Raw genomic sequence first — 23,250 nt, 5'->3', positions numbered from 1 at the left:
GCAAGTACGTTTTTGTCCGTGTCGACGCTCATCGACAACCACTGACTAGACCTTATCGAGGTCCCTACCGGGTTATTAAAAAGACAACGAAAGCCTTCCTTCTCGACGTCCATGGCCAAGAGGACTGGGTCTCTATAGACCGCGTGAAACCAGCGTTTCTCGAAGGAAGCGACACCGCCTCCGCTGGACCTGGCAGACCCAGAGTTCCGCCACAAAACAAGCCGCCCAACGAAGGAAAAATCATCAAACGACGTCAAGAGGAAGAAATCCTTACACCGACCGCCAGCGCGCCCCTCCGTTCAAAAACAAGAGGAACCCTCCGACGCCCGAAGAGATACGAAGATTGATCATCAGCCCTCTACGCCGCCCGATGTCTTGGGGGGGGAGTACTTGTAAGGACACCGATCCCTTCGTCGTCCAGAAAATCGACAAACTACTTATTTATTTAAATTCTCTCTTCGCCACACTGTGGTGTCCTATGTATATATATTCCGCTCTACCAGAGCTACATTTTGATATATGTATCGTTTCATGACATGTTTTTGTTAATCCATAATTCATATATTTGTAAGTGTAAGAAAACACATATATTTTGGCGGGCACTTAAATCTGACTTGGCGCCAATGTAATCCTACGTTTCCGTCCGCACCTTGTTATGTATTTCCGTGCGCATTCAAATAAAGTATCAGTTGATCTTGGTGACGCTTGTCTCACTGTCCTTACACACCCATAACTAGGGTGTTCATTTATTTGAGGTGTGAAAAGGGGAGTTATAATGAAATTATGCATATGCATTATGCATATAGGCCAGAGTGACCAGATTTTAGAAATTGAAATACGTGGCATTACACAACACACACACTATATATATATATATATATATATATATATATATATATATATATATATATATATATATGTATATATATGTATATATATGTATATATATGTATATAGATATATGTATGTATATATATATATATATATATATATATATATATATATATATATAAATGCACATGAATAACTACGATATATATAATTATATATGCATTTGGAATCGTCATAAATGTGAAAATGTTAAGAGGAAATTATTGTCCACAATGAAGACTATATTATCATCTAGTTTTGTATATCATATATAGCAACAGTATAAATGTTTTTATTAAATTTTAGTTATTTCTAAATTAAGATTTTTTGGGGGTCTGAATGCTCAATTAAATATTCATTTATTTTGCATGTATGTGAATAACTTCGTAAATTTGTTTGAATTTCTAAGTACTTGATTTTGTGAGTCTTTACTTATATAGACCTATGTATATGTATGTTTGTGTACCGGAACTTGTGTATAAGTGAATATGTGTGACCTAAAAGAATGTGAATATTGGGTACATGTAGTATATGTGTGAATTTATGTGGGTACGCAGTTTGAAAGTTCATTTTAACTACTTATCACATGTATAGAAAATATATATGCATTTGTGTGTGCGTGGATTTATTTATTTTTTGATATGCATATGCATTGAATTTTATGTGTATATCAAAATGAGTATTGGACTATATGTCGGTTTCTTTTACGTATTTATGCTCATTTGTGTGAATCGTTATGAATTGCGTGTATTCTTGAACTTAAAATTCTTATGTACCGGATGTACACATCTGTGTAAACCGGTATGTATATTAATTGTCAGAAGTGCAGATATGCTATGCTTGCCTTCCATTGTGTGATTTTTTTTTGTGTTGTCCTTTGTCTCTCTCTCTTTCTCTCTCTAACATTCCTGCTTCCTCTCCCTCTTTGTTCCTCTCTCCCTCCCTCCCTCCCTTCCCCCTTCTCTCTTTTTCTCGTTAACTTTCTTGTTTCCTTTCTCGCTCTTTCATTTATAAAAACAATACATACATACATACGGTACTTTCTAGTATGGCAAAAATTTCAAGGGTGGGGGTGGGGGTGGGGGTGGGGGGGTAGCATGGGATCTATGTTTAATGCGGAAGGGGGGCGTAAGGCAAAAAAAGTTTAAGAACCACTGCTCTTGACCCATCGTCTTCAGCATGGATTGTAGCACCACACTATCAATCAATATATTTGACAGTGAGATCTTGTAGACCAGTGGTTCCCAACCTTTTTTCTGTCATTTCCCCCCTGCACCTAGTTCAACCATCCAGATTTCCCCCTTCATGCCCCGCCCAGTCCTCATGCCCACTCGCCTGCCTCAGAAATGGGCATGATATTCCAATTCTCCCCTTGAATATCATGTCAGTGAGAAATGATATGATCATATCACAATTGAATGGCTAACAACAAATTGCCGCACATACTATGTGGACATTTTTCCGCTTGTTTTAGTTAGTAGGTAGTGTAATTATTTCCCCCCTGGAAGCTTCAAATTTCCCCCCAGGGGGAAATTTCCCCCAGGTTGGGAACCTCTGTTGTAGACAATGACTTGGTGCTCACTAGACGATCAATTTTTCGTTTCAGATTCAAACTGAAAACTTTGGGCCGCAGATTCTGACCTTGCTGTGAATTTCGAGTAGTTCTTTCAGGATTTTTTTTTCTGGATATTTTTTTTTCTTTAATTATAAGGATGCGTTATAATTCTATCGTCAACAAATATCAGAACATTTAGCAGTAGGGTGATACGTACCTTTGTTGGAAGAGTCTCTCTCTCTCTCTCTCTCTCTCTCTCTCTCTCTCTCTCTCTCTCTCTCTCTCTCTCTCCATCTCTCTCTCTCTCTCTCTCTCTCTCTCTCTCTCTCTCTATATATATATATATACATATATATATATAAATATATATATGTGTATATATATATATATATATATATATATATATATATATATATATATATATATATATATATATATATATATATATATATATATATATATATATATATATGTGTGTGTGTGTGTGTGTGAAGAGAGAGATAAACAATAATCTTATATCAATGTCTTACAAGTTTCAAGCCCATTTCATTATAAGTTTTATTGTTTTCTTTGTCTGCTATTTTTTTCTAACATTTCTCACTGCAGTTATTTATTTATTTTTAAGTTATACAATCCCTGACGTTTTTAATTCCATGACTTTTATTTTCGAGAGAAATGTCAGGAACCAACGCCAATTATTTCATTACGATCTGACCACAAATAATCTGCTCAAAAGCCCAAAAAGTAGATAAAGTATGCTTCATTGGTTTGATATGATTTCGACCACATCCTTCCACCTCGCTATAGCAAGTCCTGCTGGTCTTGCGCCATCATTTGAACGAAAAACAATTTTGACGCTCAACTCACCACGTTGACATCCGAACTTTTGGGCGTGTAAGTTAGTGAATCATATCCGTACTTGCGTACAACTAATAGTTTTGTTATTTTTGCTTGTTTTAGGAAGAGCTCTATAACTATTGAACTTACGAATTAAGGAAAAAGAGAGTTAAGCAAGTAGATATTTAAAAGTGATGATCCCTTGGGCTTCACTTCACTTCACTTCACTTCACTTCCACTTCCAGGTAGGCTTTCAGCCTGTCAGTGAAATCAGTTGTCTTCTCCACTCAATTCTGTTTTTAAAAAATTCCCTCTCTTCTCAGCTGTTCAATTGTTGGCACGTTGTTCTTTGTCAAAATCTCTTCAATTCCATCCCTCCAGCGTTTACGTGGTCTACCTCTTGATCTCCTTCCACCAGGCGTCCAGTCCCATCTCTTCTTTGCAATTCTATTTCCATCTATTCTCATTAAATGGGCTTAATCTTTGAAATGCTTATGAATTAAAGAAAAAGAAAGTTGAATAAGTAGAGATATGAAAACTATGATCCCTTGGGCTTAATCTTTGAAATGCTTATGAATTAAAGAAAAAAAATGAGTTGAATAAATAGAGATTTGAAAGTGATATAACTAATATTTACATGTCATATACGATTTTGGGAATGCGTGCATGCGCTTGATTGTTTGCATTATCTCCTAACATTAGATTTATCTGGATTGATAAGATAAACACACATTTTATGAAAAATTATACGTATTTTAAGTTTTCCTAGGGACCATCCCTCTTCCTCTTCAGAACATGGATAGGGCATGGTCTCACCGAAAGCTTGAAATAAATTTAATATTTTTATAAATTGTGGTTTTACTTAATTTATCACATGTACAAGGTAAACTATATATATTAATGTTTATCCGGATTGAATTTATAAAGACCAGTTATACTGGGTGATGTATATGACATGCCGAAGATAAGATTGTTGAAATATCCTGCTCTTACTGGATGTTTTAATTTGAATCAACGCTCTTACTGCCACAAAGGATATTTATCCTTTATAAAGGCTGTGCCATTCTTCAATAAAAAGTAAACCTCTACAACTAATTAGTATTAAGGCCCGTCAACCTACAGGCAGCTGAGAGTACACTCAGGCACACTATTCTAGACGTTTTCTCGATTTCCTTTCCGTACTGGGCCATTTTCACTGTTGGAGCCAATGGGTTTATAGCATCCCCCTTTTCCAGCTAGGGTTGTAAATTAGCTAATAATAATAATAATAATAATAATAATAATAATAATAATAATAGTAATGAAAATGATGATGATAATTATGATAATCCATATTTTGTAAGTAATTTTATTCTCCTTTCCACTAACAGTTATTATTATTATTATTATTATTATTATTATTATTATTATTATTATTATTATTATTATTATTACCTGCTAGTTTGAAGAGCAGAATTCTATAAGCCCATTGGCTCCAACAGGGAAAATTGCCCTGTGAAGAAATGAAATAAGGAAACAGATAAAATAGATACCTGAGTGCACCCTGAAGCAAGGGATCTCCAACCCAAGACAGTGGAAGGCCATGGTACAGAGGCTATGACACTTCCCAAGACTAGAGAATAATGGTTGGATTTTGGAGTTCCCTTCTAGAAGTGCTGCTTACCATAGCTAAGAATCTCTTCTACCAATATATCGTACCCTTTTAATTCTACTGTAGTTCCTCACGTTCTACACGAATAAATAATCTCGACACTGACAACTTTTATTTCTTTAATTCGCCTCCTGTATCAACTATCGACTTCGTGAAAGGAGAATCGGTTCAACATTTCAATTATGGTTTCCATAGATATAACCCTGTATTTCCATATGGTTTCTAAATTGACTCTTCTTCCATTCTGCATTACGTTATATTTGCTCCCAAATATTTATACATCATCCACCTCTCATATTCTTTCATAATTCACATATATACAGTGGAACCTCTACATCCGAACGTATCTACATCCGAATTTTCCAACATCCGAAGTAAAATTCGAGCAAATTTTTGACTCTACACCCGAATTTTATTTCGACACGAAGTAAGCAATTTTCGTCGTACCGGTTGTATCCGAATTTTTCGACACGCGAAGTACAATTCGAACACGTTCCGACTCTACACCCGAATGTTTTTTTCGACACCCGAAGTAAACAATACTCGTACGCGTAGTCGGTGCTCATAGCGCCTGAAGTGTTTTTTATTTCCGCCGATAGAAGGCAGCACATCGACCTTGGAGGGACGCTCAATTAGCGCGGCTTGGGTCAGTCCTCTGTTCTCGTCGGCTTCTTGCGGTTGTGCTCTGTGCGTTCTGATATTAACTGTGTTTTAATCGTGATTTTTTACGTGCATCCTTTAACGGTAATTTACGTAAAGTATGGTTCCTAAAAGGCTTAGTTTTGCCAGTGGTAGTGGTAGTGGTGAGAAAAGGAAGAAGGAAATGCTTTCTATAGAAATTAAGCAGGAAATTATTGAAAAACATGAGCGTGGCATCCGCGTGAGTGAACTTGCTAAACAGTATGGCCGTAATATGTCGACGATCTCGACAATCCTTAAACAGAAGGAAGCTATTAAAGCAGTGAAACCTTCTAAGGGGATCACTATAATTTCCAAACGCCGTACCCCTATCATAGAAGAGATGGAACGACTTCTACTAGTGTGGATTAAGGATAGAGAGATCGTTGGCGACACCATCACCGAGACCGTTATCTGCGAGAAGGCGCACGCCATCTTTACGGACTTGAAGGAGGAGAGCTCTGGGGGTGATGCTGGGGAGAGTTCAACCGAGCCTTCCTCAGATGATTTCAAGGCATCTCGTGGCTGGTTCGAGAAATTTAAGAAACGGTCCGGGATTCATTCAGTTGTTCGCCACGGAGAGGCTGCTAGTGCGGACACAAAGGCTGCAGCTGACTTTGTCAAGAACTTCGAAAAGATCGTGCAGGAAGAAGGCTACGTAGAGCAGCAGGTGTTTAATTGTGATGAAACCGGGCTGTTTTGGAAGAAGATGCCGAGTCGAACCTACATCACTGCCGAAGAGAAGAAATTGCCTGGGCATAAGCCAATGAAGGATCGGTTGACTCTTGCCCTATGTGCCAACGCTAGCGGGGACTTTAAAGTCAAGCCCTTACTGGTTTACCATTCAGAGAACCCTAGGGCCTTTAAAGCACACAACGTCGATAAGGATCAGCTTCATGTTTTCTGGCGATCCAACTCGAAGGCCTGGGTCACTAGGCAATTCTTTGTGCAATGGGTAAACCAAGTTTTCGGCCCTTCTGTGAAGAAGTATCTTCATGAACAGAAATTGCCTTTAAAGTGCCTGCTATGCCTTGACAATGCACCCGCTCACCCCCCCGGACTTGAAGATGATATCTTCAATGAATTCAAGTTCATAAAGGTGCTGTATCTTCCACCGAATACCACCTCTATCCTTCAGCCCATGGACCAGCAAGTCATCTCTAATTTTAAGAAGCTGTACACCAAGCACTTATTTAAGCAGTGCTTTAATGTCACGCAAAGCGCCAACTTAACTTTGCGTGAATTTTGGAGGGGCCACTTCAACATCGTGCACTGCTTGAAGATCATAGATCAGGCTTGGGTGAGATTAACTCGACGGACCCTCAATTCTGCCTGGAAGAAGCTGTGGCCTGATGCAGTTTCTCCCCGAGATTTCGAGGGTTTTGACCCCGAACCTGATCCCGTGGTCGGTGCAGCGGAAGCCGTAGAGGAAATCGTCTCCCTTGGCAAGTCCATGGGTCTGGAGGTCAACGCAGATGACGTTACAGAACTCGTCGCCGAACATCACGACGAACTGACGACGGATGAGCTCAAGGAACTCCATGCTATGTCGGAGCACATGAGTGATGACGAGGAAGAGAGCGAGGAGGTAGAACATGTGTTAGGTTCAGCGCAAATAAAAGAGGTGTTAGGAAAATATCAAGACGTGGTCGACTTCATCGACAAATACCATCCAAAGAAATTGCTGGTTTGTCGTGTAGTTTCTCAATTGGATGATGTTTGCCTAACTCACTTTCGAAACATTCTGAAAAGCCGTACCAAGCAATTATCTATCGATGCTTTCTTTAAAAAACTGCGAAGCGAACTCCCGATGAAGAGGATGTAAGTGAACCGAAGAAAACGGCAAAGAGTGAAGCGGAAGAAAGTGAAACACAGAAAACGGAAAAGAGTGAAGCAAAAGAAATTCAGTCAATTTTAAATGTAAGTGATAGTGATTAAAATTACGTAATCATCAAAAAGAAAAAAAGAAAATGTAAAAAAAAAATATAAAATAAAAAAAATAAAAAAAAAATAAGCTAAGTTATGTTAAAGTTCACTTAGTGTAAGTTAGAATAAGTTACGGTAATGTTACGTTTATCGTAGTTAACCTCTCTACCTCCTCGCCGTCCGTCCGTCTCCTCTCTCCTCTCTGCGTAGCGAAGACGAACAACACCTGCGCTGGAGTTTCTAAGGTAAAGTGACGCTAAAAACCCGTTTCTTATTTATCATTTTTTGCTAATTCTTCTTATTTACATGTCTATTCTTCTTATTTACATGTCTATTATCTAATTTAGTGTTCATTATTCTCATGGGAAAGTTATGTGTAGTAGTTTATTAAGAAGTTATCATAGGTTTTTGGGCTCAACCACGGATTAATCCTATTTCAATGTATTCTTATGGGAAAATTCGTTTCGACATCCGAACATTTTCTACATCCGAAGTTGGTTCTGGAACGGATTAAATTCGTATGTAGAGGTTCCACTGTATATATATATATATATATATATATATATATATATATATATATATATATATATATGTATATATATATTTATTTATTTATTTATTTATTTCCTTATTTCCTTTCCTCACTGGGCTATTTTTCCCTGTTAGAGCCTTTGGGCTTATAGCATCTTGCTTTTCCAACTAGGTTGTAGCTTGGCTAGTAATGATATATATATATATATATATATATATATATATATATATATATATATATATATATATATATATATATATATATATATATACTGTATGCGGTATTCTGTATATATATAGGGTCAAGATATCCAAAGCATATTTCATAAATTCATACTCCACTTGCTGTAACTTCCTAATCTGATTCTTGACTCTAACATTCCAGTTACAAATTTTAAATTTTTCTTTAGTTTTTATAAACCTGGAGATTCTTACTACCCCGCTACGTCCGGGACTGGGGACCATTCTATCATTTTCTCTTTCCATAGACTGACTTAATCCATAGAGGATCCATTGGCTAGATTAATCATAGAATAGCCAGTGCCTATCTAACTAAGGCAAGTGACCCCTGCCGGTTCATACTAATTCCAGTAAGATCATCCGCCGACATCGAGAGTAGAAGCCATAAGATTTGACTGGATTGGTAATAGGAAATTAGCTGACCTAGAGTATGTTGATGGTGCTGTCTCTATTAGCAGAACACCACAGGATTTGCAATGCTTGCTTACCAGATTGCGTGAAATATTACAGGAGTTTGGGGTCAAGATAAATAGAGAAAATACAGAGATGATGAGAACGGAATGTGCGATGGAAGATGAAATATTATTGGAAGGAGATAGGATTAATGAGGTAAAATCATATAAGTATTTAGAAACTATGATCTCCAATAGAGGGTCATTATAATTGGAGTTTAGAGAAAGATTAAAAACAGACAATGGCTTGGTTAAGTAATATTTGGAAATCAAATCACCTGAAATTACATATAGAAATCAGACTATATAATCAGTTTAGTGAGAGCTGTGTTACTGTATGTATATGAGTCGTGGCATGACAACGAAGCAATCTCCAAAAGATTTAGTAAATTTGAGAACAAAGCACTCAGAATATTGGGAGTTAAATGGCAGGACAGGATTAGAAATGAAACTATGTGAGATTACTCGAGTGCCATATGTGGATGAGATCATGGTGAGGGGTAGATGGAGATAGTTTGGGCATGCTCTTCGTACTCCCCAAGAGAGATCAGTTTACCAAACGTTTAACTGGACTAAACAAGGCGCTAAAAGAGTTGGAAGACCTAGACCTAGCTGTCTGAGGACTATGAAGCGTGAAGTAGATGATGAATGATGAAGTATTGATTTAAAAGCTCTATAGAAATGACTTGCGAAATCAAACTGACACCCTTTGCGTCAATAGCCATAGGGGAGATGATGATGATGATGATGATATATATATATATATATATATATATATATATATATATATATATATATATATATATATATATACTTTCCTCTTGGTAAGGGTAGAAGAGAATCTTTAGCTATGGTAAGCAGTTCTTCTAGGAGAAGGACACTCCAAAATCAAACCATTGTTCTCTAGTCTTGGGTAGTGCCATAGCCTCTGTATCATGGTCTTCCACTGTTTTGGGTTAGAGTTCTCTTGCTTTAGGGTACACTCAGGCACAATATTCTATCTAATTTCTCTTCCTCTTGTTTTGTTAAAGTTTTTATAGTTTATATAGGTAATATTTATTTTAATGTTGTTACTGTTCTTAAAATATTTCATTTTACCTTGTTTCCTTTCCTCACTGGGCTATTTTCCCTGATGGGGCCCCTGGGCTTATAGCATCCTGCTTTTCCAACCAGGGTTGTAGCTTAGCAAATATATATATATATATATATATTATATATATATATATATATATATATATATATATATATATATATATATTCCTCTCTGAGTAGGAATACCATGATGTGGTGAAAGGGTTTGTGTATTGCCGTGGTCAGCAAAGCTGTACTAGTCAGTGACACTCATACTAGATTGGTTTGCTGAGAGCGATCAGACGGAAATCTCCCACTATCACCAATCCGCACTGGCCAGCGTGGTGATGAAAACAGGCAAAACTCCAGACATGAATAAGGACGACTGAGGCCTGTGATATATATATATATATATATATATATATATATATATATATATATACATATATATATATATATATATATATATATATATATACATATATATATATATATATATATATATATATATATATATATTTGTGTGTGTGTGTGTGTGTCCCATATCTTTCCCTGTGTATGTGTAACCTATGCAGTACATCCGTTCGTGGCAGACGTCGAAAACCACATAAAAATCTAATCGGTACTTAGAGGATGTGCGTCTCCTTTTATGTCAAATGTCATCAGCTGTGTTTGTGAGTTTCCAACCTTGGCAGGGTGAAGTTGTGTCGTGGAAGAGAGGGTGCACAGAAGGATAATATTTCTCATTTGTATTGGTGAGGAGGGATGTTTAAAATCAGTCTTCGGGCGTGCCTCAACAAAGGCCTTATTCCAGTCGTTTTATTGACTGGAGTATATTTAGCGCTTGGCATAAAGTCGTCTTCTGTTAATGTAAGTAGGCATTCAAAAAAACTTGTTTTTTTATTGTAAATAAACTGTAGGGAAGGGAGTACTTGAGACAGCAACATAAGCCTCTGTGCTGGAATGGCAAGTGATGAGGCAGTAGGTAAATCATGCAAGCGAACCCTGTTTCAACCTTAACTGACTCGTGACTTGCTGCTGGGTCTAAGATTTTCCAGGATTAAGAATTCCATGATGATTACATCTCTTATGGCACATTAAGGGACCCATTTTTTAAAATTTATTTGAACTTACAAATTTGTAATCCTTCCATAATTAAGTACTGATGTCATCATGTGTACTGAAAAAAAAATATATCTAATTTTAAGAAATTTGTAAACTTCCTTTTTTTTAAGACAATGGTTGATATTACAGCTGGAGAAAATTATATTGAGTTATACCTAGAAATTTTGAACAGGAGTCTATTCTAGAGGAATCTTTGTAAGAGGACTTTGTAAAGTGATATAGCCTCTTTTTATTATCATTATTACTTGCTAAGCTACAATCCTAGATGTAAAAGCAGGATGCTCTAAGCCTTGGGGCTCCAATAAGGAAAATAGCCGAGTGAGGAAAGGAAACAAGGAAAAATAAAATATCTTAAGAAAAGTAACATTGAAATAAAGTTTTTAAGCTAACTTTTAAGATGATTGGAAATGAGTGCGATACTTTTTTGACACATGGCATGAAGAACGCCTATTTGACACCAAACCTTTTATGGTGTCTGTTTGGCGACGGAAAATTTGGTACCAAACCCTTTATTTTGTGCTTTTGTATTGTGGCGTTTTTAAAAAGGATTTTGAAACTTGAACGGCAAACCAGTTTACCTTTGTTGCTTCCTTCAGGCCTCATCAAATTACTAGTTTGGTATCCATGTTTGAATGTTGACTCTTATCTTTGTCCTTGTCTGGAAGATTATTGGATATGTAAATGCTGCAGCATCGAATTGCATTGCTTGGAGGATATCAGAGGTTACTCAACGGGTAAAATCCACCAGGTTGGTCATCAAAACAGATAAGGGAATGGAAGAAGTGTTTTATTTTCCATGAGATTTTGACTATGATTAGATAACTGATGTTTGAAAAACTCAAGAAAATGTTCTTGAACAAGCGAAGAACTCTTAATGAAAAAAAAACACAGTTTTCATTTTAAGATGATCACTTAAAATTTTATTTTCATTTTCACAAAACTGAAAAGATGAAAATATCTTGCCCTCAGAGGTCTCATTCCCAGTGGGGTTATTGCCTTGGCAAAAATCGAAGATTTTGCAAAGGGTGTGTTTGCACTCCTGTCTGTTCCTTACTTTGTTTATTTGTTTGTTTGTGAGCAACTTTACACAAAAATTACTGTACCGATTTTGACCAAACTTGGTAGTCATGTTAGGTATGACCCAAGGATGAGTCTAACATTTCAGATAAAGTAAAGTATAAGTACACAAGCAGTGCTCTGAAAATAATAGCATTGTTAAGTATATGGCAAATATTTTGTATATTTCATTTTTGTAAACAACATTGCACAAAAACTACTGATCCAGTTTCAACGAAACTAAGTACACGACTGCTTGGCAGGGTGAAGGCATGCTCCCTACCAACTGACCCTCTAGTTCCCGTTGTTTTTCTTGTAAGTGTAAACAGGATTGCGCCGACAGCTGGTTAAGCAGGTTGAAATGAGTAAAAAATTGAATAAATAACCAGCCAACCAAATAAAATACACCATTTAAACAGCATTTTGATCTGAGATTGTGAATCTGAAATGTCAATACTGCAGGACCTTGAAGTAGCATTTGATACAGCAGTAGAGGAACTTTGGATACAAGATAATGGATAAGGGTTTCAGATGATCCATTAAGTCTTAAGATATTGGGAAATTCGTCTGATTTTCAGAAATTTCTAAGTGCAAACTGAAAACTGGAAATGTGCTTAAAACTGATCTAGGAAATACCGTATATATATATATATATATATATATATATATATATATATATACATACATATATATATATATATATATATATATTTATATATATATATATATATATATATATATATATATATACATACATACATACATACATACATACATATACACATATATACACACATATATAGATATACATATATATATGCATATATATATATATATATATATATATACATACATATATATATATATATATATATATACATATACACATATATACACACATATATAGATATACATATATATATGCATATATATATATATATATATATATATATATATATATGCACACACACACACACACATATATATATATATATATATATATATATATATATATATATATATATATATATATATATGCACACACATATGTATATATACATATATATATATTTATATATATACACAGTATGTATACATATATATACATATACATACATATATATATATACATAGGCCTACATATATATATATATATATATATATATATATATATATATATATATATATATATTACCGAATTATCATTGTAAACATAAGACGATAAGTTGAATTACATATGTTTTGATTTCTATGCCAATAAAGGCAGTAGAAGTATTTTTTTTTTTTTTTTGGTGTTTCCTGAAAAAAATACTTTACCCTTTAAGTTAATGTCTTGAAGTTCGTGAAGGTGATCCATATTCTTTATGTGTGTTTATATTTATATTTCTAGGTAGTAGGTTGGCCAGGGCCCCAGCCACCCGTTGAGATACTACCGCTACCGAGTTATGGGGTCCTTAGACTGGCCAGACAGTACCACAAATGGTCTTCTCCACTGGTTACGGTTCACTTTCCCTTTGCCCACGCACACCGAATAGTCTGGTCTATTTTTTACAGATTCTCCTCTGTCCTCATACACCTGACAACACTGAGATTACCAAACACTTCTTTTTTGCCCAAGGGGTTAACTACTGCACTGTCATTGTTCAGTGGCTACTTTCCTCTTGGTAAGGGTAGAAGAGAGACTCTAGCTATGATAAGCAGTTCTTCTGGGAGAAGGACACTCCAAAATCAAACCATTGTTCTCTAGTCTTGGGTAGTGCCATAGCCTCTGTACCATGGTCTTCCACTGTCTCGGGTTAGAGTTCTCTTGCTTGAGGGTACACTCAGGCACACTATTCTATCTAATTTTCCTTCCACTTGTTTTGTTTTTAGTTTATTTTTATTTTTCCTTGTTTCCTTTCCTCACTGGGCTATTTATCCTGTTGGAGCCCCTGGGCTTATAGCGTCCTGCTTTTCCAACTAGGGTTGTAGCTTAGCAAGTAATAATGATAATAATAATCTGTCGACATCCGTCCTGTCATATATGTACATTGACCATTGTGTTCCTTTAAACACCAGCGAATAGTCATATTATCACTTGAAAACCAATTAATAAACTTTTTTTTTTCTAAACTGTAATATAGCTGGTGAAGTCATGGAAATTTTCCTAACATTATTATCATTATTATTATTATTATGGTTATTATTATTGTTATTATTATTATTATTATTATTAGTAGTAGTAGTAGTATTATTATTATTATTATTTCAGGTTTCGGGTAATCAGGCTTCAGAAAATATAGATGCGCATTCTGGTTCCATTCCATTTGGAGTTGGAAATCTCACTTTTGAAGGTAACCAGCTGAGAGTCAAGCGTTTAGCCAATGAGAGGAACAATGTAAGCTTAACGGCTCCATTTGTTTGTAGGGGCTTCGTTACACCCACAACAGTGTCATCAGTTAAGGACGAGACATACATTTACAATGGTAAGCTGTTTAGATATTTTCAAGTTGTTGTAAACATTGTTTACGACAATGCAGGAAATAATTTTCATTATATTTCCTTTAAAGGTATATCTATGCATAATTAAAGTGTGGAATGATTTCCAGGAGACCTCCCCTTATCTGATATCTAGATCCTGACCTGGGGGATTGGAGTGCCAACACACTGGTGCCAGTAGACCAGAAAACTGTTCTGTTACAGTTCGTCAACTGTCACATGTTAATACATACATAGATATACCAAGGCACTTCCCCCAATTTTGGGTGGTAGCCGACATCAAACAAATAAAAAAAAGGGGGACCTTTCCTCTCTACGTTCCTCCCAGCCTGACAAGGGTCTCACCGAGTTCGGCTGGTACTGCTAAGGTGCCACAGCCCACCCTCCCCCTGCTACCTCCGCGGTCATCCAATGCGACCGGAGGAAGCAGCAGGGCCTACCGGAACTGCGTCACAATCGCTCGCCATTCATTCCTATTTCTAGCACGCTCTCTTGCCTCTCTTACATCTATCCTCCTATCACCCAGAGCTTTTTTCACTCCATCCATCCACCCAAACCTTGGCCTTCCTCTTGTACTTCTCCCATCAACTCTTGTATTCTTCACCTTCTTTAGCAGACAGTCATTTTCCATTCTCTCAACATGGCCAAACCACCTCAACACATTCATATCCACTCTAACTGCTAACTCCTTTCTTACACCCGTTCTCACCCTCACTACTTCGTCCCTAACCCTATCTACTCGAGATACACCAGCCATACTCCTCAGACACTTCATCTCAAACACATTCAATTTCTGTCTCTCAGTAACTTTCATTCCCCACAATTCCGATCTATACATCACAGTTGGTACAATCACTTTCTCATACAGAACTCTCTTAATATTCATGGCCAACCCTCTATTCTTTACCACTCCCATCACTGCCCCCAACACTTTAAATCCTTCATTCACTTCCTGACATACACCTGCTTCCACTCCACCATTTGCTGCAACAACAGACCCCAAGTACTTAAACTGATCCACCTCCTCACGTAACTCTCCATTCAACGACATTCAACCTCGCTCCACTTTCCCTTCTCGTACATCTCATAACCTTACTCTTACCCACATTAACTCTCAACTTCCTTCTCTCACATGCCCTTCCAAATTCATGTTAATGGGATTGTTTTATATTGGCGTTGTCAGTAGCAATGTCACCTCAGTGTTCAGGCTCTACATCTAGCACGAGATAGTATACCTCAATTAAAAGTGCTGAACAATAATTAAAGTAGAGAGAATCCTTCAAGAGCGAGAGGGGTAGCATTGCTGTATGGGGTAAGATGATCTAAGGCTCACCTGCTTGCCTCACTTCAGGACGGGATAAGAACAATTGTTCACTTCGATACACTGTTAAAACCTTGCATTTAAGATAACGATAAATGCCTGGCAACATTTATTCCGGGATTTTTACCGTTTTAAAAACTGATGTATTGACGTAAAGGAGTGATAATACGGTCACCAACCCGTAAAATATAAGAATAAGTAAGGTAAAATTACGGTCGCCTATATTTTATTGGAATGAGGCTAAGAAGAGTTTATTTTTACGGAGAATTTCAGATTAAAACTACTGTTTTTTTTTTAACAGTATAGCACAGATGAAATTGTAAGAGACATTTGCAATCGTATGTTTACAGCAAAACCATTTGATATTTGAAAATCCTTTTAACTAAAAAATCTGGAAAAAACAGTTGGAGGCGTGAATATTATTATTTCTTTTGGGGCATAAATCCGTGTGAGTATAATTTAACCAGAGAAGTTCATATGATTAAATTTAAAGGGTTATTTCAAATGATGCAATTTAGACTTAATTCATTAATAGAATAGATAAGAATTCATTAATAGAATAGATAAGAATTTTAGTTAAAATCAATTATCTCTTTAACCTATCCTATGCGTTTATTCACAAAATTTACACAATAATAAAAAAGTAACCGGTTCATATTGTGAATGAGGGCAATTGAAAATAATTTGAGTACGGGATTTTTCCATAAACAAATGGTTAGCCAAAACAGAATGAGTAATAATTGTGACAGGAATAATAATTAAAATGTGCAGGAAACGTGGTTATTCTGTTGTTATTATTATTATTACAAGCTAAACTTCAACCCTAGTTGGAAAAGCAAGATGCTATAAGCCTAAGAGCTCCTACTGGGGAAAATAGCCCAATGAGAAAAGGAAAAATTTAAATAAATAAACTACTAGAGAAGTAATGAACAATAAAGAAAAATGTTAAGAACTATAACAGCATTGAATTAGATCTTTCATACATAACCTATTAAAACTTGAAAAGAAAAAACAAGAGGAAGAGAAATAGGATAGAATAGTGTACCTGTGTGTAGGCTACCCTTAAGCAAGTGAACTTTAACCCGAGACATTGGAAGACCATGTTACAGAAGCTATGGTACTACCCTAGTCTAGAGAACAATGGTTTGATTTTGGAGTGTCCTTCTCCCAGAAGAACTGCTTACCATCGCTAAAGAGTCTTTTTGACCCTTACCATGTTGAGGGAATACAGTAGGTTCAGGGGCCTGAACCGGAGTAGCCGACACCTCGTCGACCTCCTCCTCTTCATTGTCTGGAGCCTGCTCTTCATCCTGGTCTTCTGCCAGGTCATCTTCCAGACGCTCGGACACCTCCGACATCCTATCGTCCAATTGGATGTCCTGCAGGGCGTCCGCGACTTCAGCATCCACAGGGATCTGAACCACTGATATCTCCACTTGAGGCTGGGGAATCACTGCCTCAGCTGACGCCCTGGGGAAAAGGTAAGCCCTCATCTTCTCACTTGGAAGATAGGGCCCAGATGTGTTCTTCTGAAAGCCCCTTACCCAGGTACGAAGCTTCTCCCTTGCTGTGTCCCTTGACTCCGCCGTCTTAGGGGAATCAAAAGCCTCAGTAATCAGGTTTGTGCACACGGTACATACCTGCGGGTCCCAATACCGGAGATCACCTTTGGAGACTGCGCATGCTGCGTGCCTCCTACACAAATCATGTCCACAGAAGTTCTTGCTGCGGACGTTGCAGAAAACACTCCCACACTTCGGATGGTCCTCCTGTAAAGAGAAGAAAATTCCATGAGTATCAAGTGAACTACGTATCACTGGATATACATAGCTTAGCATAACTAAACCAGAAAGGAAAGACACACACTTGTATTTCCTGCACAGTCAATTGCTGCAACCTTCGAGATAATAAAATCATATGGTTAATCTATACTAGAGCAACCAATGAATAATTTCCAGAGGAAACAGGTGTAGCCCACACCCAAAAAAGTGATTTTAAAATGCTGGATAGTAGACAAGAAAGAACTCACTTTCTTTATCTGTAAGGTTACACCAAAGGGCTGTGCAAGACAACACAAAAGTGTTAGAAAAACTTAGTGTTGTAACAAATACTATACTATAGTTTTCTCCCTACAGTATATACTATACTGAAAAATACTGGCTACAGTATAGAAGGTAATGTGCCGGCCGGCACACATCTTAACTAGTTCCAAAGTATACTACTTATAAACTATAAGGTGGAAGAACGCTGGTTCAAATGCATGTGCCGGCCGGCAGTGACTGCCGGCCAGCAGCTAAACAACAACCACTCCCGGCTGCCGGCCACTAATCGTAGCGGCCAGCAGACAATGGTGTGATATATAGCCGGCCGGCAAAGGTATACAACCAATGCCGGCCGGCAGCAAAAGAACCAGAGAACTCCGCCTGCCCGGCTGCCGGCCTGAGTGGCCGGCAGCCGGGCTAGGGTACAACACTAGAAGAAAAACAGAATGGATGCCGGGATAAGAGACTGTACTACCTCATAACCCGGCAACCCGAAAGAGTGCACATAAGGAAGGGGAGAATATAACTTCAGGCTTCCTGACCAATGCCATCTGGCTCTACAGACAAACATGGATGAGAGACCAAGGGAGGTACGGGCAGCACTCAAAGCAGAAGTGCGTGCCGGCAAGGGACTGAGTCAACTCCACATCCTAACCTATGCTAGGTATAGGTACAGATGTAGAATCACGGACAGGAATGCAATGGCTAGGCCATCACAAAGGAAAGAGGGGGAAAGGGAGAAGAGGGTCCTGCCAACCTTGCTCTAATAATGAATCACCCGCAGCCAAGAAAACTCATCTTAGCCTAGGGGAGATCCGAGAAGGTAGGCCAGCAATACTTGCCAACTCCCTTGGAACCAAAGCAAGGAAGGCATTGTTATTCACAGAAAAGAGGATCTCATCCACCACACCGAGAACAACAACACTGGACTAGTCTGCTAGATCACAAAATAAGGAATCATCTCGTACAGAAACCTTCGAAAGTGAACTAAAGAGGCAAAGCCTCCTATGTCTGATGTCAGTCTAGCAAGGGAATCTCAACCACAAGCTAGACAGAAACAGACTCAGACTAAGAACTCTGATGTCCTGCCCCCTTCCTGAAACCAGACTTACTGGAAACAGGAAAGAACAGAAACACCCTATTATAGTTGTATCCAAAGTCAATTCAGATAAACCATTAGGGTTAAGCCCAAGGCTTAAACAGAGGGAAAGGGATTGCACACCTTCTCCGAAGAGAAGAGAGCAACCGGGGAGTGTGAGAAAGTATACTAAGGCCCCATAGACAACTAGCCTAGGCGCAAAGAGAATCGATTACCTAAATCACCGAAACTCACTCGTATACTATCTTGGAAGAAAATCAACATAATCTTAAATGTATAAAACTGCTTAAAGCTTCAATAAAATCTAAGAACACTCGGAAATCTGAATATCATGCAGGAAAGTACTAGGGCCAAACGACTAGGCTACAAGGTCTAGCGTAGGCCAGAATCGGCAAATCCTTCACCAAAACAAAAATACTAAAAGCATCATATAAAGAAATCCTATGTAACGCTAAACAGCTAAAATTATTAAAGAGAAACAGCCGGGAACGTTGCTCTGGCTAACTAAATAACTCATACCTAGCGAGCGACAGCGTCCAGGACGCCTCCGGTAGGCAACAGCTCTTGTAACAATGATATCACTATCAAATCACTTTTAAAATTACCAAGAGCTTACATTTATACATAAAAGAAATAATACTAAACTTATCAGAAGCAGGAGAAGTTGGAGAAAGCATTATAAGTTGAAATAATCCAAGAATTGCGAGAAACACAGGGAAAAAACACCGAGTTGTTGAGCTACACAAAAAGGAATGCAGATGGCGCCGTGAGCGGCGCAATGCACGCTTACGAAATGGGAGAGGAAGATACCTTGCGAGCGGCTCTCCTTTCTTTCTCGTTTTCGTTTTCTTGCCAATTGACCCCTTCGAAGTGTTAACTCTGTTCGGGGTGCAGATTGCTATGTGGCGTGTCAAGAATACGTCCTCTGATATTTCGCGATATCCCTGGTTCTTTTATTAGGGATATTCGCTCCAGGAGTTAGAATTCTGGGTACCTTAAGGTAAATTCTCTGGGAATATCGCCGTAGTTATATATACCCAAGGAAGCTACCCTTTAGGAACTTCCATCAGGACGACATGGCTTGAGCCCAAAAAGTATATATATATATACTGTATATATATAGAGTAAATAAAAAGACCTCTACTTAAGATGTTGTAAGGAGAGTTGAGGCTTGAGTGGGAGGAGGAGGAGGTTTTTTTAATTTATGGGAAGGGAAGTCTCCCCTCTATTGAAATGTTGTGCAACTTCCCTTCTTGGTTTCATTCTTTGCTTTTTTTTCTTATACGAACTGTGGTTCACTTAACCTTTCTACTAAAAATTTTTCTGGAAGAATCTGCTTGCCTTCTGAAATGGCTTGATGCATTATCATTATAAAAATCTTATACTCTTCTGGCTACTGCCTTGTCCTAGATTATATGTTTTCACAAAATTTTGTAACTCGGCCGATTTTACCATCATTCCCTTTATCGCTGAATTAGGGGTAGAATCTCTTCCCTCCTCTGAGGACATATCCATCTTTTGCCATTGTTTATGGGTAAATAAAAAGACATTTAGATAAGTTAAATTGATAGAGTTTATGGAACAACTTTTTGCTGTTCTGAATTGGGCAAGAGTTATGCATAAACTGGCTCAGTCACTTTTGTGTTAGTCCATAGAGGCTCTTTTAAGTTGTTTGACCCCAAATTTATATAGTCTCTACAGGGAATAAAATTTTTCAAAATTTTGTTTACAGTATCATGATAACACATGACAGAGAAATGATTCTCCAAAAACTAAGGAAAATCATAAAAGAACTCCAATTAAGGAATTTACCATGATGAATACTAAAAGCCATTTTATTTTAAGAGCTATATAGTTAATAACTAACTGTATGTAGTTAAGAACTAACTGATGATGTCAGGAAACAAAGTAGTAATATGCATCACAGGTTGGGGAGGGATCAGCATAGGAATCAGTTATATGAAGACACAATGATAAATAACAGGAAGAGATACTGTACTGAAAAGATATAGCTCACTCTTGGGGTGTTAAGATATGAGGAATTGGGACTGTAGAAGGCCTTATAGGAATGTGTCTATCTGAATCAGATAAATATGCCACGGGAATGGAGTCGCAAGAATGTTATCAGGTTTCTAGACATTACTCGACAGAAGGCTGAAAGTGAAAGAGGCCAAGGAATTCAAAGGAGCAATAGATTAGAAATTTAAACATTACATAAACCACATTGATAATTGTAATACATCATCAGAAAACTGAGAAACTGTGAATAGTAACTAGGCCAGTTGGAAATTACATCATTATATACCAAATTCCCTACACCATAGAAAAAGTAAAACAATTACTTTGGCCAAGATATTTTTCAGAAAGAGCCTTAATTGCTGTATTAACCAGAAATCTCTTACAAATATTCAATAAATACTTGAAATAAATGAAAGTCACAGATCAGAAAGGATATCACATGTGGAGTATGGTTGGTTAAAAATGATGGCACAGATGTAAAATGCATAACTAACATCTAGACATGAGAAAGCCACTCAAAAGAATGGAGAAGTTATATATCAAAAGAGGTTTAAGCAAGTTAGCATGACTGGAATATCTGTCTATGGGAGTATGGCAATGTATGATTAAAGGGTTAGCCAAATTCTATACATATCATGCTTAATTCACAGTTTAGAAGTGGCTAGAGAACCCATGACAGTTGGAGCCAATCAAGTGGGACTGGCAGTTGTGTGATGGCATGCTAAATCCAATGTTTTATGACAGAGACCCATTTTTGTTGCTATTTGTACTCATTTTTAAAATTTATTCTTATTTATAGATGAAACTTATACAGCATGATTATTACTAAAAGATGATGGTGGTGATTTTATTTATAGGAGCATTTAATCACTTTCATAGACTTCTAATAACCTTTCTTTTTTATGCAGGTTGTCACTCAGATGAATTCCAGTGTTGTAATGGTGACTGCATTCCAAGCTCCAAACGATGTAATGGTTATCCAGAATGTATCGACCAATCTGATGAATATGAGTGCAGTAAGTTTCAATATTGCAATTTATCTTTTTCTCTTTCATCTTTATATGTAGAACTTAGTGCTCAACAATTGAGTAGTGTTAAGGGGTTTTAATGTATAGTATACCAGGTATTTACTAATAACCTTTTTCATGCTCATCTATCTTTCTGTTTTTTCTTATTGAAATGCTTTTGAGATTTTAGATATTATGAGATATATCATTTTGGAAAACTAATGGTAATTGTTGTCTTTTTATCATTGTACATACATATAATTATTTTTATTTAAGGTTTTTTTTTTTTTTACTTGATCTTTTTTCTGCTGTGACACATATGAGAGATATTTTCATGTTTTATTTATGGTGTTGGTGTTTTTAAAAAAATTACATAAGTGATGCATTTCAAGAAATTATTACGCAAAGAGACTTGTGCAAAATAAAATTATTGAAACTTTAAATGCAGACCTCAAAGCTGGTAAATTTTGATGGATAACAGTTAGAGCACCTGCTTTTGCATATTGTTTCGCAATAAAATTTAATGGCTTTTGTATTACTGTTCACAATAAAATTTGATTGACATGCAATAATGGTTAGTAAATATATTTGTATGTATATGTACAGTACTCTCAAATTAAATGTAATTATTCACTGTCCACCTACTGTTGGACCACCCTGTATCTTGTAACTGCTATTTTACAAAATATATATGTAAAGGGTATCTATATATATATATATATATATATATATATATATATATATATATATATATATATATATATATATATCCATCCATATACCAAGGCACTTCCCCCAATTTTAGGGGGTAGCCGACACCAACAATGAAACAAAACAAAAAGGGGACCTCTAGAGTGCGGGGAGCAGTCACTCTCCCCCCAGCTCCCTCTCTTTGTCGATGCCTCGTAGGAATTTTATACAGGAGAGGGGGTTCCCAGCCCCCTCGTCCCGTCCCTTTTAGTCGCCTCTTACGACACGCAGGGATAACGTTGGCGCTATGCTAATTTTTATATGCCCCCGCGGCCACAGGAGTAGACTGGTGTAGGATGGTTGGAGGGGGGTGAGACTCTGGGTAGGGTCCCAAAACTCGTGGAATTTCGACTCATGCTTGCTGGCGGGGTCTTTTGTTATTTGAAAAAGGTGGCGTAATGACCGCCATTACTAACAGCCCCCCATTTTAGCAGAGATTTTGTCCTAAAACAGGACAAGAACTCTGCAAGCAAGGTCTGAAGCCACTAGCCTTAATGATTCCTCCCTTAGTGAGTCTCACCACGATAATGGATAAATATCTA

General features: G+C 37.1%; 2 protein-coding genes across 6 annotated transcripts in view; both read left to right on the top strand.

Annotated features, from left to right (window-relative positions):
- Window positions 1-23,250, top strand: part of LOC137629602 (latrophilin-like protein 1) — a 511,095-nt gene that overhangs the window by 369,586 nt on the left and 118,259 nt on the right. The window lies entirely within an intron of this gene.
- LOC137629814 (low-density lipoprotein receptor-like) overlaps window positions 10,501-23,250 on the top strand; it is a 38,521-nt gene continuing 25,771 nt past the window's right edge. The window contains exons 1-3 of the mRNA XM_068361462.1: window positions 10,501-10,681; window positions 14,244-14,457; window positions 21,860-21,967. Coding sequence (XP_068217563.1) covers window positions 10,577-10,681; window positions 14,244-14,457; window positions 21,860-21,967 — 427 coding nt within the window. The 5' untranslated portion in view covers window positions 10,501-10,576. The remainder of the gene's footprint in view (window positions 10,682-14,243; window positions 14,458-21,859; window positions 21,968-23,250) is intronic.

This window comes from Palaemon carinicauda, chromosome 37, assembly GCF_036898095.1.
Source record: "Palaemon carinicauda isolate YSFRI2023 chromosome 37, ASM3689809v2, whole genome shotgun sequence".
In the NCBI taxonomy this organism is placed as follows: domain Eukaryota; kingdom Metazoa; phylum Arthropoda; class Malacostraca; order Decapoda; family Palaemonidae; genus Palaemon; species Palaemon carinicauda.
The sequence above is the reverse complement of the archived record's forward strand: the minus strand, read 5'-3'. Positions and strand labels throughout refer to the sequence as shown.